This window comes from Solanum tuberosum, unplaced genomic scaffold (genome assembly GCF_000226075.1).
Source record: "Solanum tuberosum cultivar DM 1-3 516 R44 unplaced genomic scaffold, SolTub_3.0 scf00021, whole genome shotgun sequence".
NCBI classification, from domain to species: domain Eukaryota; kingdom Viridiplantae; phylum Streptophyta; class Magnoliopsida; order Solanales; family Solanaceae; genus Solanum; species Solanum tuberosum.
In genome coordinates, this window is record NW_006238947.1 from 973,153 (window position 1) to 991,610 (window position 18,458).

An 18,458-nucleotide genomic window follows, 5' to 3' on the forward strand; every position below is an offset into this window, starting at 1 on the left:
ATTATTTTAGCACCTAATAAAATTATTATTTTTCTTTATTATGGCTATATATAACATATCAAACTGAAAAAATAAAAGTTTTTAAAGATATTTTGACAAGATTTCTTATGAGGCAATTCGAAGTACACATCAATACAATTTTTAATGAGGTTGAAATGGGTTGAATTTTTTTTTTCCACCCGGTGTCCGGAGCCCACATTGGAGCTCCGACTAAATTCGAATCGCGCATTGCAGGGCCCATTCGGGGGTGGCGCTCCCAACATGATTTTCTCCATACCCAAGACTCGAACCTAAGACCTCTGGTTAAGGGTAAAACACTTACACCAGTGCACCACAAACCATATTGGTGAAATGGGTTGAGTTGAAACAGGTTGAACTAATAATTAACTCGCCCAAACTTAAACAAGTAAAACAAGTCGGGTTTGATTTTTCCAACCCTACTGACACCCCCCCGCCCCCCGCCCCCCCCAAAATAAATAAATAAAAATGAAATGGGTTGAGTTGAAACAGGTTGAACTAATAATTAACTCGTCCAAACTTAAACAAGTTAAGTAGGTTGGGTATGATTTTGCCAACCCTACTGAACCCCCCTTGCCTGGCCTGTTAGACAAGTACTCCATCTGTTCCAATTTATGTGACACTTTTCGTTTTTTTAGAGTCAAACAATTTAAATTTGACCAGAAATTTGCGTCTGGAATCTTCAATTTTTTAAAAATGAAATTTATATATTTGTAAATTACGTGAAAAGTCTTATAAGTTGCAATAATTGACAATTCACAATAATTAAAAGATAGTATATAAAAAACTTAAAAATCAAAGATAAACTTGTTTGAATCTTGTAATCTGAAAAATGTCACATAAATTGAGATAGATAGAATGCTAAATAATCATGAATCACGGGCAACATAAACATAATTAACACCAAAAACACGAGCATAATAATACTTAATACTTAGGTAACGCCATTAACTAATTAATTAATTAAATTAAAACCTAGGTTGTCCCAAAATATTTTTGTCCACTGTATTATACACCTACTCCCAGTAATTGAACAATTTTTTCTTTTTATTTTGCTTTTCCTGCGTTAATGATTTCACAGATTTATGTTCAATTTATGCACAAAGATTTGAGTTCAAAACTCTTTAGCTGACCCACCCAAACAATGTCTCTATCTGTTCCTCACTTCATCTCTGTCAGCAGATTTTCAGACCTCAATGGTGTAAAGGTTAGTTTTTTATCTTACCCTTTAATGTTCTGTTTGATTACCCATAAAAATTTCTGCAGAAATGAGTTTGGGATATGGTAGTTTCAGTTGAACTCTTACTGCTAATCTAAGAATCAAGAATCTTGATTTTTATTGTAAAAAATGTCCCTTTATTTTCTTAGTGTATTTGGTTTGTGTAATAGCTTGATGGTGCTCAAATTACTTGCATTTTGTGTGTTGGGGTTCTGTTTTCCGTTTTTCTATTTATAATCGTGGTGTCTAGGTTAGCTTGTGCACATTTCGACTAAATCCATGGGATACCAGTTACCTCCCGAGTCCCGAGGCTAGGATAGGCGAAAAGAAATTAGCTGGTGTATTTTTATTTTGTCTCTATTGGGGTTTGAGTGTGAGACCTCATGGTTCTCAATTCACTTCATTGACCATTAAGCCACACCTTGGGTGTAAAAAAGGGTTCTTTTTCTGTTATGTTTTCAGTTTACAGTAGGTAAAAAGTGTGAAATTTTAAGCTGCAGGTACGTGGTTCGCCAAGGTGTTTTCAGAGAGATTGTAAAGTATTTACAGTTATATCAATGTCAAAAGAGGCATCAAATTATATACCAGCAGCGCCTATATTTCTCCCTGAAGGACCATGGCAACAGGTGAGGGGCTTCTCTCTTCTCTTTATATGTTTCTTGTTTCAATCAAACAACTACACCTCAATGCTAACTAGTTGTCGTTCTGATTCAACTATATACGTTCCACTCTATTCGGGCCAATTTTGTTTAAATACTAAATTAGGAGGTATATGCAGCTAGACGTTTATATAGATATCACACCTTTTTTTTTTATGTATTTACGATAGTGGTTCAGGCCAGCTTGCACGAAAGAGAAATCTAAATATTACATTATACCTCTACTAACATATTTATAATGTTATCAAGTATTGTAATCTCTTTGATTGGTGCGACCGTTTTATCTACTGAGATTGAAACGTAGCTTTCTGTACAATAGTGTCTGAGATATAATGTGGTACTATGAAACAGGTGAGTTCCTAATTAGTGCTAGAAAGTGATGAATAAAAGCAAATATAGCCATTCTAAGCTACTCTAATAGACATTTTACAGCTGCTACAATATTTTTAGCTAGAGACGAGATAGATAATTGGGGAATGGGGTCAACATTCTAAAAGTAGTGGTAGCATAATTATGCCAGACCATCATTTCAGGAGAAAGCAAGCAACGATCTATTGTAAGCTTAAGCTCATCGAATTTGTTAAATTATATATCTATATCTGTATGTATATATGTTGCTATTATATGGTTCTTGATAAAACTTATGTAAACAGGGATAATAGTCTTTTTTTCCTGAACCTCGTTGCTTCTGTTTCCTCCGCTTGTTTGATATTAGTTTTCTTATTGGACGGGTGATGATTCAGGATCAATATGATATAATTTTGTCTGTAGACAACTTACACTGCTTCAAATATGTAGATTCCAGGTGGTGTTACTGCTGCAAAGGGTTTCAAAGCTGCTGGGATGTATGGTGGATTGCGTGCTCTTGGAGAGAAACCTGATCTCGCACTTGTCACTTGTGATGTAGATGCCATATCTGCAGGTCAGCTACCCTGATATAGTCCTAGGTCATCAGTGTTGAACTTTTCGTAGGTTCATGAGTGAAAAACTATACTGTTGCTTTTTTAGAATTCTTACCTCCTTTCCCCCACCCACTCCTTCCTTGGGAGAAGAAAAGAAACATACAGCTTTCTTGAAATGAAAAAGGAACACATTTGTTTGGCGGTTGTGTTAAAACTTACCATCTAACAATCAACCAATAGAAACCAATGAATCAGGAATCACCATTTTCTTGTTTTTCATCCAGGGGCATTTACTACAAATGTTGTTGCAGCTGCACCTGTACTATACTGTAAAAGCGCACTAAATGCATCTAAAACGGTATGTAGGAGACTTTGTACTTATTGTTCTGTCTCTCACTTGTGGTGAAAGAACTTTTTGTCACCTCTAGAACTGCCAACTCTCAACTTTCACGTGCTATTGTAGTTCTGTACTCTGCATACTGTTTGCTTATCCTATATTGACTTAAGCAATGATGTGATACAAAAAGAAGAAAAGTCGTTGCAATTGGTTACTATTGAGCCGATTTTTTTTTTAAATTAAGCTATCATGCTATCTTATTGGTCTCCTTCACAAGTTTAAGCCGATGCTTTTGTATTTTTATGATTTATTAGAGAAAAGCATGCATCTCCATTTATATTTAGGAATGAATCCAGCCAGACTTTCATGAATTTTACTATTTTGTGAATCCAAGAAGCATATTAGAAATATATATTAGTAACCTGATGTCATGGATTGGTTGCAGCGAACTTGACTGCTTTTGAAATCTCGTCTTCTTATAAGAATACTACCACTTTTCAGGCTCGTGCGGTATTAATAAATGCTGGTCAAGCTAATGCAGCAACGGTAATTTCTCCTGAATGCTTTAATTGGAAGCTCAATTTTTGAACTTTAGTTCAAAGCAGGATGCATCTCCTCCTCTAGTTTCAATTTGATTGGCAGTAAAAGCAAATCCAGACTCATCCAACTTCTCAAAGAAGTGATAGGCTTTGTGATGATGTCATATCACTTTTCTGCATTATTTGATAATGTGACTTGAGATTTTCAGAATTTCCCTTTCAGGGTGATGCAGGTTATCAAGATGTAATAGAGTGCTCAAGTGCACTAGCTAAGGTTTGCAGTTTGTCCATTTTGGTTTAGACTTTAGATATTTGGTTTCTGATAGTAATTTTCAATTGTAATAGTTACTTCAACTGAAGCAAGACGAAGTCTTGATCGAATCAACTGGTGTAATAGGTCAAAGAATAAAGAAGGTAAATGCTTACATGTTGCACTTAATTGATTTTTCCTAATTGCTTGAACCTCTTTCTTGCATATAACAATACCCAATGTTGGATGCCTTGAATTTACATTTCTTTGGCATATTTGTGTATGATTTTACCGTGCGAGTTTTTTCACTGACCAGTAACCCCGTTTTTTATGTTTACATCACTTACAGGAAGCACTTCTCAACTCACTCCCACATCTTGTTAAACAGCTTTCACCAACCGTGGAGGGGTAATCATCTTTTTCTGATGTAATAATTTATATTTTTAATTGGCATGATCGGATTTTATCCTATATTAATTCTGTATCTTTCTTCCCTTATACTTGCCCATTCGTGTTTGTATTCATTTGTTCTAAATAATGAACTTCAATCCACTCTAGATGGTCTGTTCTGGCTACAGATTGCTGATCTCATATGGCATTTGCAGGGCAAATTCTGCAGCTGTAGCTATAACGACCACTGATCTTGTTAGTAAGAGTGTGGCTGTTGAAACAGAGGTAAGATTAATTTTCCAGCATTTGTGTGTTTGTTTTGATTAAGGTTCTTCGATGCTATTATTCATTACTCCCAATTTGTATGACAGTTTGAGTCAAGCTATTTATATTGGGTAGAGTTTTATTAGATGTCATAATTATGGTTTTGAAATAATTATCATGTAGTTTTCTTAATCATTCAAGTTCCATTTTCAAAGCTATATGCTTAATCCGGACCAAAAGCAGTAACTTAGCGCTAAGGTGAAATCAATGTATAGTCGGACTCAAGACCGTCTGTAGTTTGTGTATCCTTAAGTTCCCATTTCTGAAAGGAAAGAAACTATAATGGATTCGTAATGATATATATATATATATATATCTGTACTTCTGCTCAGGTAAGAGGAACTCGAATCAGAGTTGGGGGCATGGCAAAGGGTTCTGGGATGATTCATCCTAACATGGCAACAATGCTTGGTGTAAGTATCTTCAGAATTCCTCCCGTTTCCACTTAAGCAGTGAGAGTAGCTTACTGGATTCGAGCAACTACGCAGGTGGTAACTACTGATGCCTCGGTTACAAGTGATGTTTGGAAAAAGATGGTACAAGTTGCTGTAAATCGAAGTTTTAATCAAATTACTGTAAGTAAGAAATTTTATATTGTTTTAATACTTCAGACATTATTCTGATCATGCATGAGGACTGGAGTTCAATGGTAGAAATTTTCCCTGAGTTGCATATGAACATTTCTGGTGTATTTAATTATCAAACTAAATTTTGAGTTCACTGAAAGTTTAGTTGTCAAATAGATCAATTTTAAATATTCTCCTTATTCTATTTTCTTTTCTTCTCTGGCAACCTATATGTAAATTTATTGAAGTAAAGCTTTAGATTCATGAAACTTATGCAAGTTGTTTCCACCTGCTTTGTGGGTCTGAGGAAGAGAGATTGATGCCGTGTGGTTTTGCTACATCAGTACTGGTAGAAGGTCTTTCGTATGATATATCTGAGACGTATTATTTTTTCTGTAATGTTGAGCAGTCTTGTGTTAGTTGTTTGGTTGCAAGTTTGAGTTGTGTGATTTTATCAAATCCATTTCCCCACAATGCTAATAAATTCCCTGATTGATTTGACTCAGCCTGTTCACATATTTCAAATGAATTCATGTTCATTTGCATTGTGTACCACATTTCTTTTTATCATCATAATAGACACAACAATGTATTCAATGACTCTGTTGCATGATCTAAACCCAGGAGAGCATATATTTTGACAGGTTGATGGAGACACTAGTACAAATGATGCTGTCATTGCTCTTGCCAGTGGACTTTCAGAATCATATGAGATTTCTTCTTTGAACTCCTCCGAGGCAGAACACCTACAAAACTGCCTTGATGCTGTATGTGCTATAATTTCCTTTATTTGCTTTATTCTTATCCGACTAGTCTATCTTGACCAGGATAGTATGTTCGTAACTAGGTTGTGTCCAGTTCTGTCTCCTTAGCAAGTTTCTGAGAAATTAGCATCTTAAACCTTCCATAAAGTTTCTCTTATTTACCTCTTTTGTTGTCTTATAAGATAGTAGAAGAGTCAAATTTGTGATGAAATGGACTTTCAGTATGATGATTTCGATTCATGTTTCTATGATTTTAATAACTTGATCTTTGTGTTGAATAGTTCAGCCTGGACACTCTTTTGTCATGGGTTTCGCCATAATGGATTGTATGCCAATCGCTTTCAAGCAAGAGCATTTATATAGCTTAGCAAAATTAATGGTCACGAACGATGATTCTTGTGACCTGTGAAGTATTATGAACATGATAATAGAGGAATTTCCAGATAATTCATCAGAAAAAAAGGTATATCCTTATAGCTTGCAGGATTGACTCGATTCCACTGCAGGTAATGCAGGGTCTAGCAAAATCAATAGCTTGGGATGGCGAAGGAGCAACATGTTTGATTGAGGTCTGTATTTCTTTATTAAATTCCTTATGAGCTTTGACCAACTTCGATTTGCTCCTAGTCTTGTTTCTTAAACATGCATAAGCTTAGCAACCAACTGTAGAAAAGTAGTTCTCATCAGATATTTTCATTTATGCTAATCTGATCATAGACGAATACTAGAAAAGAATGATTAAACAGATGGCTGAGTAGCTGAGGTATAGGAGTAAGAACCTAGAGATCCCAGGTTCGGATCCCGACTACAACACATGGTGTGAGTTCATTTTCTTCAGCTTTGGTGGGCATGTTTACTGGGGATGTGATTGTGGGTTGTAGCAGTTTGTCGGGTGGCAATCAAGGTGCGGTCCAGACAGCGTCATAAAAAATAGAGAACGATTGAATGGGTTATCATAGTTGAGCTTGTTATGGATAAATTTAAAAAATATTTGAAGGTATCAAAGATGGAAAAGGACATCTTGTCTTGGTCATAGAAATAAATACATGTAAATCATCTTCGGTTCATTTCCCCGCAAAGGGCACCCAAGGGTGTGGCAAAAATGGTCAAAAAAGTGAGCTGAGAGCTATGAAGTCTCATGTTCAATTCCTAGTGGAGGCAAAAACATTAGGTGGTTTTTCCCATATGTCCAAGTCTTAGTGAATAAAGTTACCCGAGTACCTGTGTTGGTAGGAGTTGGGAGGTAACAAGTACCCCGTTGAATTAGTTGAGGGCGCGCGTGGTTATACATATAACTAATATAGGTAGAAGGTCATAAAAGAAATTTGCATTATCTTATGTAGATACCAATACTGGAAGATGGTAGCTTTGCTATATATAAGGAAAGAAATCAAGCTATGGTGGAGTGCTTGATCTCAATGCAGGTTATGGTAGGGTGAAGGTACTAGTGTTTTAAATATAGGATACACAGAATATTAATTTATTTTTTTTTGGTTTGACACTAGATTTGAATTTCTTTGTCACTTGGCATGATAAAGGACAATATCTAAGTGGAGAAGGGTAAAAGGACAGGTCCATTATCCATCGAGTTTCAAACTGCACGCCACTCGCCCTCCAGGATTTCTCGGTTATCAAAAAAAGGGGACAATCATGTGTTTTCAGTTGAAAAAATGTTTAAAATGTGGCTTCTTAATCTTCCAGTTCATTGATGTGCATATATACACAAGAGCTTCTAGAATCTCTTTTTTATTTTTAAAGTTTTGCTCGTCTCTAATTGGACATAGGTGAGGGTTGATGGTGCTGATAACGAAGCTGAAGCAGCAAAGATTGCACGTTCAGTGGCTTCCTCTTCACTTGTCAAGGTATGAAATGAATTAGTTTGCATATCTACTTGGAGCTATCTAGAAAGTACATTTTACTGATACTTTCCTATAATCAGGCTGCTGTATACGGTAGGGATCCAAATTGGGGCCGTATTGCTTGTGCTGCTGGCTATGCAGGTATCCCTTTCAACGCCGACAAGCTTCGGATATCACTTGGAGATATTGTGCTTATGGAAGCAGGGCAACCACTTCCATTTGATAGGTATGGAGAACAATACCCCCCATTTGTATTGCTTTATTAGGCATGTGCCCTGGAATTGCCTTCTAGTGTCAGTTCTTGTCTCTAGAGAGAACTATAACGCTTCTTAAACAGACGCCTACAAGCACACTAACCAACTCATTTTGGTTAAGTTTGATGCTACTTTGATTTTCTGATCAATACATAACCAATTCCTTTAGCTCTTGAATGCTTGATTTTCCTGTTGAGGCCTTAGCCATTATATAGCATAAAATAGTTCTTTTGTCTTTTGATAATATCTCAACCTCAAATTAGTGGTTCTTGCTCCAGTATTCAGTAGGATGCTAGACCTAAAGTACATACCACCTCATTTATATTGCTCTATACGCTTTAGCACGTGATGCTCTTCCATAGATTTTTTTTCCTTTCTCTTTTTGTTTGTCTCTCTTGGGACATCATAATCTTGGGTATTTTTGCAGGGTTGCAGCTAGCAATTATCTCCGAAAGGCTGGTGAAGTCCATGGCACTGTTGAAATCCAAATATCTATTGGTAAGTTTCACATAAACAGGCATATTCACATTGTACTTCCTCTGCATTGGTGTATCGTGATGAAACTAAACCAGCTCCATGGCATCACACCATAACTCTAGAGATATAAGTACCCAGAAGACTGTCCCTATGCAAACTAGTCTTTGAAGAGTGCATTGACTTGATTTTCGATCTAAGATGACATGAACTGAGACTTGTGTTCAACATGCTCGACAATCACTACCTCTTGTTTTTTCAGACTTGACAGGGCATCTTTTCAACAACTATTCTTAACTTCTTCTCACTTCAATTATCATTTTGATTGCTCCCCTCTCTACCTCAATATAGGAGTGAGTGTTTTAAAAGCTTACCTTCTTGATCTCCATGATAGTGAAAACAGTTCATACATTAAGGTAGACAGCATAATATCTATCTGCTCTACATATGTGCATATACAGTTTCTAGTGCGACTTTAGTTTGATAGTGTCTCCCACCTCCTTTCAAACTATGAAACCCTCTGATAATGGGGCAATGTGTGTTCCTCCATAACACTTTTTTATCCTCCGGTTCCACCTTCTGAGGTTCAACAAAGACGACTCAATGTCACTACTATGGTCTCTTACCTTCATCCATCTGCTTTGTTCATGCTTCATGGATTTGTTTGTATCCACTGTAGTTTTGTGGCTTCGTTGCCCGTATTAATAAGTAATCGTGTACTGGGATGTACGTATAAATTTCAGCCGCGTGTTCTCCATGTGCAGGTGATGGTCCAGGAAGCGGACTAGCATGGGGCTGTGACTTGAGTTATGATTATGTCAAAATTAACGCAGAGTACACAACATGAAACAGGACGTGTTGTTCAAAGATTGAAGTCTCTCCTAATAAAGCAGCTCAGGCTCAGCCATTGTTATTGGTTCTGTAGTTGTAAAATTCAAATGCAAAGTAACATGTATGGATACTGCTGGAACCAGCAAAATTTTGCTAGATTGACAAGACTTTCCAAGTTGTTATTTCATCATTCCACACATCTTATAAACTAGAAGCTCCTATGGCATGTACCTTAAATTCAGCCGCGCCGTCCATTATTTTAAATAAATTTTTATCTTATTTACTTCCAAGTCTTGTTACTGTGATTGGCTTACAGATTTTCATGATCAAAATCTCAAAATCAGAAAAAAAAAAACGCAATGAAACAACTTTTAGACAATTTGTTCAAACCAACAACAAACATAGCAAAGCAAAAGGTCATACGTCCATTCAACAGGTCAAAAGTTTTTAAGGTTTTAAGTAAAAAATGCCAACAACTCTATAACAATTCACACAACTCAGTAAAGCGTCAAACTTATTTATTTACAGAACTAGAGGAAACAATCGAGAAGAACACACACCACGATCAGAAAGGAAGTTCATGAAGCCTTTGCAACTGGGAAATGCAACTTTGTGACGGATTTCTTTAGGAAACTGCTACCACAGAATGAATCCGGGGGGCTGCCAATATCATAGTCCATGGCACCAGCCTGCAGCTCACTGGAATGAGCAGTAATGTTATCCTCCAGAGAATGAAAGCTAGAACAAGTCATTATGTCGTTATCCTCTAGAGGATAATAACTCCTCCTCGTACTTCCACCATGTTTGCGACCTTGTTTCTTTTCTTTACCTTTGCTCCCACGTGAAGATTTGCCATTACTCTTCTGCTTATTCTTTCCATTCTTCCTGTGGTCACTCCTGTGGCGTTGTACCTTGTTTGGCACATGCGAAACTGCTGTCGGGATAGGGTCATACACATCGGGAGCCCATGTCACAGACAGCTTCTTGGGTGGTTTGCCTTGTTTCTCACGGCTACCTTTAATGGCAGATACAAGCGTCAAAGCTGTCTGAGAGAATAAAAAAAGAAGGGAAAAACACAACTGTTAACCAACAATATAATGAGAAATAACTTAATAGCTCAACCCTGAAAAAATCCCAACAGAGTCTCCCTCTGTGTATGAGAGAGTGATATGCTTCAACTGCTGTTCCAAAATACTGTTGTTTCAGCCTTGTTAACAGAGTCCAGAGCCATGAGTAAATAACAGAGAGATATATAGAGAGAAAGATGCAAGGCACCGCAAAACATATGCTGGAAAAAAAATATACTCCCTCTATGTGACACACTTCCATTTTCAGTCCGTCTAAAAAAAATGCCGCCTTTCTATAATTGAAAACAATGTAACTTTAAATTTTCATATGCCCACTAGTAATTTCCATGGTGTGATTCCTGTTGAAGCATATACTCGGGGTGGGGTGGGAGTGGGGGGGGGGGGGGGCGGTCGTGAACTGAGATCAGAATGCATACGGCTCTATTAAGGAATACTAATGTAAGCAGACAACAGTATATTTCCCTATATAACAAAAAATATCCAAAGAGGACTATAATCTTCATTAAAAACAGGGAGTCAAAAGACCTTCTAGGTCTTCTCTATATGTAAGAAACCCTTTATCATTAAAGCAAATTATGCTTGAAATTGGCAATACTCATGTAAGCAGACAACAGTACATTTTCTTTTATAACAAAAGATATCTTTAAGTGGACTAAAAACTTCATTAAGAACAGGTAGTTAAAAAGCCTTCTACATCTTTTTTATATGTTAGAAACCCTTTATCATTAAAATGAATATGCTAGGAAATTGACCTTAAATGTATAAGGACTCAAAACTCACAGGTGAAGATATGGAATGTGAATAAGGCAAGTCAGTTGATTTAGCATCAGCCTCCTGCTCCTCCTTCCCATGAACCAACTCAGCAGGGGGAGTGCTCAAAGCAGAGCATGGAAATTCTGAGGACTTGATCAAGCATTTTTTTGAGTCTGTACTGCCAGCGTCAGTGTCATTTGCATCCATATCTTCTTCACTTCCATCTTCCTCCAATGTGTTGGAATCTTCCTTGTAAATCAAGTCTTCACCATCCTTAATATTCAGAGATTCAGTAAAACGGTGCACAAGATCACTAGCAAAAGGACCTCCTGGAATGCCAGAAGCACAACCAAGAGTCTCCTTTGATGACTCACAAAAGCAACTTATACTTTCAGAGTCGAACTTGTAATTAGCAGAACAAACGGCCATCAATTAAAGAGAGCAGCAAAGATCTGCACAAACATGCACACGTAGTCTCAGCACAAACAATAAGCAACATTTGTTAGAAAAGAACAAAGATGTTACAGTTATAGAACTGAACTTCGAGGATAATTAATTGCACGTTGAACTTAACCAGTCATCTCAAAGTTATCAATATATTTTTTAGATCCTTCAAGATTTGATCCATCTATCACGACAAAGAAGCAAATCTAAAGTCAAAGAAAAGAATGCGCATTGATCCTCGTAACATTAGTTAATAGGGATGCTGCACCTCAAACAAATACTTCCAAAATTCTGGCTAAAAGTCATCTTCAACTTACAGAGTCATGACCCTAAATAGGAAGGTATGGGGTCAAGGACAAGGGTAATAGGTAGCCAAGTGTTGTTGTACTGTTATGTGGGAGAGGCAGGGGGCAAGTTTCCTCTTCTCCTTGTTTAGTAATCTTAGTATTTGTATCATATCTTATTCTTCAATTTTCACTACTACGTATTCTTAATTTGCACTGTTTATCTAGCTATTTTGTTGCCATCAATTTCCTCTCAATCCTACTTTGATTACATATTTTTTGAGCCGAGAATCTATTGGAAACAACCTCTCCACCCCACAAGAATAGGGGTAAAGTTTACATGCATCCTATCCCATCCCCCGAGACCCCACTTGTAGTATTAACTATATATCTTTCAGGCAAATATTGCACCCTGCCTATAAGTAATCTGCCTTAAAAGTTAAAAGTATGGATTTCTGATCACCACACCTAGTTCATCATTACAAGAATTAGCCATCACAGAATCCAAACGTTACTAGAACTGATCAATTATAAACTTTATGCATTATCTAGGCATAGATCGGAAGCAAGATAACTTTTTTTTACCCTAAACAGATATTATGCAATTTAAATAACCATAAAACACCAATCAGATCAACAACCAGATCCTATAATTGCAAAAAACAATCAAATCACAAATCATTACCTTTCAGTATGTCGATATAAAGCAAAATCACGCAAATTTCCACCAGATTCGGCTACAACTACTCGGAAAAAGATCTGATATAGCTGAAAAATCCCTCGAAACAAACAGAAAACCAGCAGATAGCAACTGAAACAGCAACGCAGAAGAAAAAATAAACAGACGAAGATGAATTAAACGTTAACTAAAACTATTACGCCAAGGCTTCAAACGATGAGAACACAAAACGCCATAGAAAGAAGCAGCTTGAGGTAAAGTCAACAGATCCAATAGAAAAGGCGACACCGAATGCATCGTAAGGATGCGATGCCCTTCGATTTCCCACCGCCACCGCCACCAAAATCCCTAATTCCCAAAAAAAATAAACCTCGATTCACCTCCACACAACAAAATCTCAAATTACAGTGATCGAAACAATGGATGAAGAAGATTGAATTGCTCGAATTTCAAAGAAGCATAACCAGAAAACGAGTAAATCGGATCATTATTATAGCCCTAAATTACCATCGAATTCAACGGAAGACCAAAAAAATGAAATTGGGGAGATATGGGAGAAAAAGACAAATATTTATATTTATAGGGTACTCCTTTATGGTGTATTCAATACGTTAAAAAAAATGAGAACTATTTGAGTTGTTGGTTGGCTAGGGATTGTGGTGCGGTGGTGAGACTCGACACGGGTTTTGTGGTGTGCGATTTGAATTTGGTCGAGCTTTAATGTAGGCATTCAAATGAGTCTTGCGGTAGGCGATCCAGATTTAGTTGGTGCTCTAATGCGGTAGTTGGAGCACCAATGTTTGCTTCGGACACCGAGTGAAAAATCAAAAGAAAAAAGATATATTTGAGGATTAATTTTGGGATAAAATTTATAATTTTTTTGTTTTTTTTAAAAATAAATTACAAGTGTGTTTAGTATAAGTGATGAGATAATTAATTTAGAAATTTATTTTAAAATGAATTTATCTAAAGTAAAATAGTGGGATACTTTATTTTGAGAATAGTTATTTCACAATAGTAATGTTATTTTTTCGTATATTGAGGATGGATAACAATCCTAGATAATAATCTTGGGATAATTAATTTATGAATAACTTGTTACCTAAATAAATGAGTTTAGTTTCTAATTTATCTTTATTTAACCATAGTTGTTTCTCCAATGTATTTTACAAGCAAGTGAATTAATTATAGAGTTTTCAAAAGTTAATATAATACTCACTTTCTTTATTTTTACTTATATCATATTTGAATTTGATATGTTTATTAATAAAATAATAATTGACAAGACTATTTTATCACATTATTTCTATGTTTAATATTAGTCTTGAAAAATAATTTAAGAAAAAAATAATTAAAGCTAAGTGTAAATATATGAAAAAATAATTAAATTTTCTTGATAGGTTAAAAATGACAAGTAACAAATAGTGAACAAGTAAAAATAAATAGACAGAAGATAATTGTCATTTTATTTATTATTCATAGGTAAAGTTAACATACAAGTAAAAAGAAATAAATAAAATAATCCATTTCGATGAATTTATATTATCAGTCAAATATAATATAAAGTTCATCTCAAATTATAATTTCACTAATTTAGTCTGTCAGAAGAATATTACTGAGTCAATGAATGTGACATGGCTAATCCTGTTCGTACACGTGTAAGTATAGTGAGATTTCATTTTCTCAGATGCAGATATTTATGGAACTTGGGCTGGGCTTCAATATATTCCTCACTGGGCCCAATATATTACAATTCAAATCGAGATTATAATCAAAGGTGGATCCACGATGCTCCTAAAGATGGAAAAACTATAGAATATAGCAAATATTAATATATATTTAAGATGAATAGCTATAGTTTATTTTTTTGTGTTATATGGATACATGTTATTATTAAATAGCAAAATTAATTAATTATACATGAATTATCATTTTTTTTCAATTTTATATGTATATTAAGAAATATTAAATAGCAAAGTAATTAGTACTGGCCTAATCAATTATGCCAGGCATATTTTAGGAGCTTGTTCCCTATGTTTACCATCTTCAATGTTTTCTCTTTCAATATTTCTATAACATCGATTTGTTTTATTATTATTATTTTTTAAATCCTTCTGATTCACGATCCTTTTGCATAATTGCAGGAGTGATTTTTTGTGATTCATCTTCATTAGGTATCTTCTAATTGCATTTTTTTCTTGTTTTTATGAAGATTATATTTGTATAGATCTATATGTTTCATCTATTTTCATAGGATTTCGATTGGAGATTTTTTTCATTATAATGGCAAAAATCAGTACTCCGGTATACATTTATTTGATAAATTGTTGGATGAACTTCCTTCGTTGATTCTGATAGCAGTGAAAAAAAGTAGTACAACAAGAACAAGAGGAAAAAGAGATTGAGGTTTAGTTGTACAACAAAAACAGGAGGAAAAATTAACAAGTTGTATTCCTATGTATATAGTTGTAAAAAAAAAAAGTAATACAATGTGAATTGTGGAATTTTTAATTTTTTATAGAGTGAAATAATTATACATCTGAATACTTGTATTGTATTGTATTCCATTGTCTTTTTTTTTAATTGCCCAATTGTATTGAAATATCATCACATGTTGAAAGGTTGATTAGGGTATATAAGTATATTTGAATACACTTGGATACTCACATTGTGTTATGTTCTATTTTTCTTATTTTTGGGTTGTCCAATGTATCTAAAATTTGTTTAACAACAAGGGTATTCATATGTATATTATATAGATGTATTCATAAGGTAAATGTATTTAAATTGTTGTGCTTGTATGCTAAACTGATATACTTTACCAAGTTTGATATATTAATACATTAAGTTCTATGATGGTTTGTATCCTAGATATATTAATACATTAAGTTATATAAATCATTGCATCCATTTGAAATCAAAGTATTCATATGCTAACTGTATAAATAATACATTTTTCTTAGTAGGAAATCAAATTCTATGTCGTGAATCGTTCGATTGAAGTGCCGCATATGTAGATTTATAGAAATTGAAATTACTGTACAAGTTATGCTTGTCATGGAGTTCACCTATTTAAAATTGAAAGAAATAAGATTCATTCACAAATACAATCAATTCATCAAATATAATAGATAAATTAAATAAACAAAATTCTATAATACCTTTATGACGTCTGAATAAGAACAATGAAGTAAGAACAATGGAGTAAAATGTATCCCAATATTTTTGTTTATTTAATTGGAATCTGAGTGGATATGTTTTCAATAGGTAAATATTAGTTGGTAATTTAATAATGGAAAGTTGAGAGTCTTAGGGAAGTAATTAAAGGGTTGTCTGTTATAGTAACATAAATTACCTTATTTAGTGAATTATAATTATAATTGCATTACTGTATAAATAATAATAATAAAAGTTATACAAAAGTACAACTAGATATAGACATAAATTGTAGTCATTTTGGTAAATATCATATTTATAGCTATTAAAATTCAATAACCCTATAACTATAGTCATTTTTGTAAGTTACTCGAATAAAGATTAGGAGTATCTGTCGGATTTCAGTTTCATCTAACATAATTTGATATAAACATTGGGTGCTTGTATATACTGAGAGATTGACTAATTTGATATAAACACCGAGTGCTCGTATATACAGAGAGATTGAATAACTAGTCGAGACTTCAACACGGACTCTAGACCCCAAAAAAAACCTACATCATTAACCTAAAGCAAAAATTTCATCAAGTATGTTTAGAATTTAATAGAATAAATTTGAATTGCAAAGTAATTTCTAGCTCATATACTTCATAAATCTTTTATATACGTTTCATAACAAAGAAAGTTCAACTAATCACTCTTCAATGGATTGAGCTACGCCACTAATTGTCATGTCACTTCTTTTGGTCACGGTCCAGATTATAAGGATCATGGCAGTCCTCGATCAAATCGAGGATTGGTTAGGACAGGGGAACATGAAGCTTAGGCCCTCGGGAACCCATGTACTACCACAGGAGAGCATTCCAACTCCCCAAATCGGAAAATTTTTACAATGGTAGAGGCCCAACCAGCAATAGTTGTGTGACCCTCAATTGATTAATTGACACTTGGATTATGTTTCTACTTCTTTACCTTTTTACCATCTCTCTCCTACTCACCCTTCTTTTCATTCATTTTCTTATTTTCTTACCCCTAATAAATATTTTTTAACTTTATTTTCTTAAGATGTTGATATATTGAATAAAGGAATTAATAAACATTTCTTTATTACAATAACTAAAAGCGTTTTTAGGACTGAGTATTTAAAATACTCATATCATTCAATATTTTAAATAATATCAAATTAACTAAAAAATATTTAGTGTTTTCTCAACTACTAGCACCTAAAAAAACAAATTAATTCAAATTTAGTTTTCCATATTTTTTTTAATTATGTTTTAGTTCATATATATATAATTATGATTTTTTATTTTTTTTTGCACATGAAAAAAAAATCTGTTTTAGTTCCTAAAAAATATTCTATTTTAGTTCATATATCAATTTCGTTCTGTGAAATCTTCAATTTTTTTGTTTAATATATAAATATTAGTTATCAAATCAATTTATATGTAATTTATAAGATTATTTTTGTTTTGATTTTTGATCTTATTTTGAAATTACATATACTTTTTTCTTTCACCATAACCATATTTAAATATAAGAATGACAACGAGATAAAACAAGACAGGGAGTGGCGGACTCATAAACATTTTTAAAAAAATTATACAGGTGAGGCGGTTCACAGAACGAAGTTTAAATCTTTTAATTTAAAACTTGCAATGCTTAATTTATTTTCAAGAATCAATCGGTTCCATGCGTTTTCTATTAAGTATCTAAAAAAATTATAACTTAAATTAAGAAAAATAACGGATACTCTCTGTTAAGAGTGACTATAAATATATGAACTAAAACAAAATTAAAATAACAATGACTTTGAATATATGAACTAAAACAGAATTAAAAAAAAAATGGAAAACTAATTTGAATTAATTTATTTTTTTAGGTGCTAGTAATTGAGAAAACACTAAATAGTTTTTAGTTAATTTGATATTATTAAAAATATTGAATGATATGAATATTTTAAATACTCAGTCCTAAAAACATTTTTAGTTATTGTGATAAAAAAAATATTTATTAATTCTCTTATTCAATATATCAACATCTTAAGAAAATGAAGTTAAAAGATATTTATGAGGAGTAAGAAAATGAATGAAAAGAAGAGTGAGTACGAGAGATGGTAAAAAGATAAAGAAGTAGACACATTATCCAAGTGTCAATTAATCAATGGAGGGTCACACAACTATTGGTTGGGCTCTACCATTATAAAATTTTTCCCACAAGAGAGCATTCCAACTCCCCAAAACCCAACTAAAAGATAGCTATATTCCCATCACTAACCTTATTTGGTTCATGACAATTTTCAATTCAACGGGTGAAGCTTATGCCCTTGAGAACTGTCACGACCCGGGAGCACCCCCTAGTCGTAATCGGCGTACTCGACCTCGAAGAGGTCTAATACAAGCCTCTTAGCATTCATTCATCGCATAGACACTAAAAACCATAAGGAATTAAAAACTTTCTTTACAAAGAAGACATTTCATAAAAAAAAAACTATAGCAAGCGGAAGACTTTCTAGACTTTATACATGATGTCTCATAACCATCTAATACTTTAGAGTACAAAATTTGGGACTAATCCCATACACAACTTGAACAATACTAGAAATACATCAAAAGGAACATGTAGGGTATTGTCCTCGAATCTATGAGGACTCACCAAGTCTTCATCT

General features: G+C 34.0%; 2 protein-coding genes across 3 annotated transcripts; one reads left to right on the forward strand and one right to left on the reverse strand.

Annotated features, from left to right (window-relative positions):
- Nucleotides 1-1,001: 1,001 nt before the first annotated feature.
- LOC102586102 (arginine biosynthesis bifunctional protein ArgJ, chloroplastic) lies at nt 1,002-9,669 on the forward strand. 2 transcript variants are annotated; one of them, XM_006340996.2, is made up of 17 exons: nt 1,002-1,225; nt 1,732-1,863; nt 2,695-2,818; nt 3,083-3,156; nt 3,637-3,681; nt 3,898-3,948; nt 4,020-4,088; nt 4,274-4,332; nt 4,530-4,599; nt 4,971-5,051; nt 5,127-5,213; nt 5,849-5,971; nt 6,475-6,537; nt 7,753-7,830; nt 7,908-8,053; nt 8,509-8,579; nt 9,320-9,669. In XM_006340996.2, the coding sequence occupies exons 1-17, from the start codon at nt 1,163-1,165 to the stop codon at nt 9,400-9,402; spliced, it is 1,419 nt and encodes a 472-aa protein (XP_006341058.1). In that variant the 5' UTR covers nt 1,002-1,162; the 3' UTR covers nt 9,403-9,669. The 2 variants fall into 2 exon arrangements, with proteins under 2 accessions (XP_006341058.1, XP_006341059.1); XM_006340997.2 differs by having other exon boundaries at nt 1,003-1,225; nt 1,738-1,863.
- Nucleotides 9,670-9,788: 119 nt separating this feature from the next.
- LOC102586667 (uncharacterized) lies at nt 9,789-13,215 on the reverse strand. Its single transcript, XM_006340998.2, has 3 exons — nt 12,641-13,215; nt 11,255-11,679; nt 9,789-10,432 (listed from the first exon to the last, which is right to left on the reverse strand). Exons 2-3 carry the CDS (start codon nt 11,654-11,656, stop codon nt 9,965-9,967), a joined length of 870 nt encoding a protein of 289 aa, XP_006341060.1. The 5' UTR covers nt 11,657-11,679; nt 12,641-13,215; the 3' UTR covers nt 9,789-9,964.
- Between the last annotated feature and the right edge of the window lie 5,243 nt (nt 13,216-18,458).

Bases quoted from the DNA above. Each gene is read 5' to 3' on its own strand.
- LOC102586102 (XM_006340996.2), top strand. From the start codon at position 1,163: ATGTCTCTATCTGTTCCTCACTTCATCTCTGTCAGCAGATTTTCAGAC. The intron at 3,157-3,636 runs GTATGTAGGAGA...ACCACTTTTCAG, and splicing joins CACTAAATGCATCTAAAACG to GCTCGTGCGGTATTAATAAA. The intron at 7,831-7,907 runs GTATGAAATGAA...TCCTATAATCAG, and splicing joins CTTCCTCTTCACTTGTCAAG to GCTGCTGTATACGGTAGGGA.
- LOC102586667 (XM_006340998.2), bottom strand. From the start codon at position 11,656: ATGGCCGTTTGTTCTGCTAATTACAAGTTCGACTCTGAAAGTATAAGT. The intron at 10,433-11,254 runs GTGAGTTTTGAG...TTATTCTCTCAG, and splicing joins CACATTCCATATCTTCACCT to ACAGCTTTGACGCTTGTATC.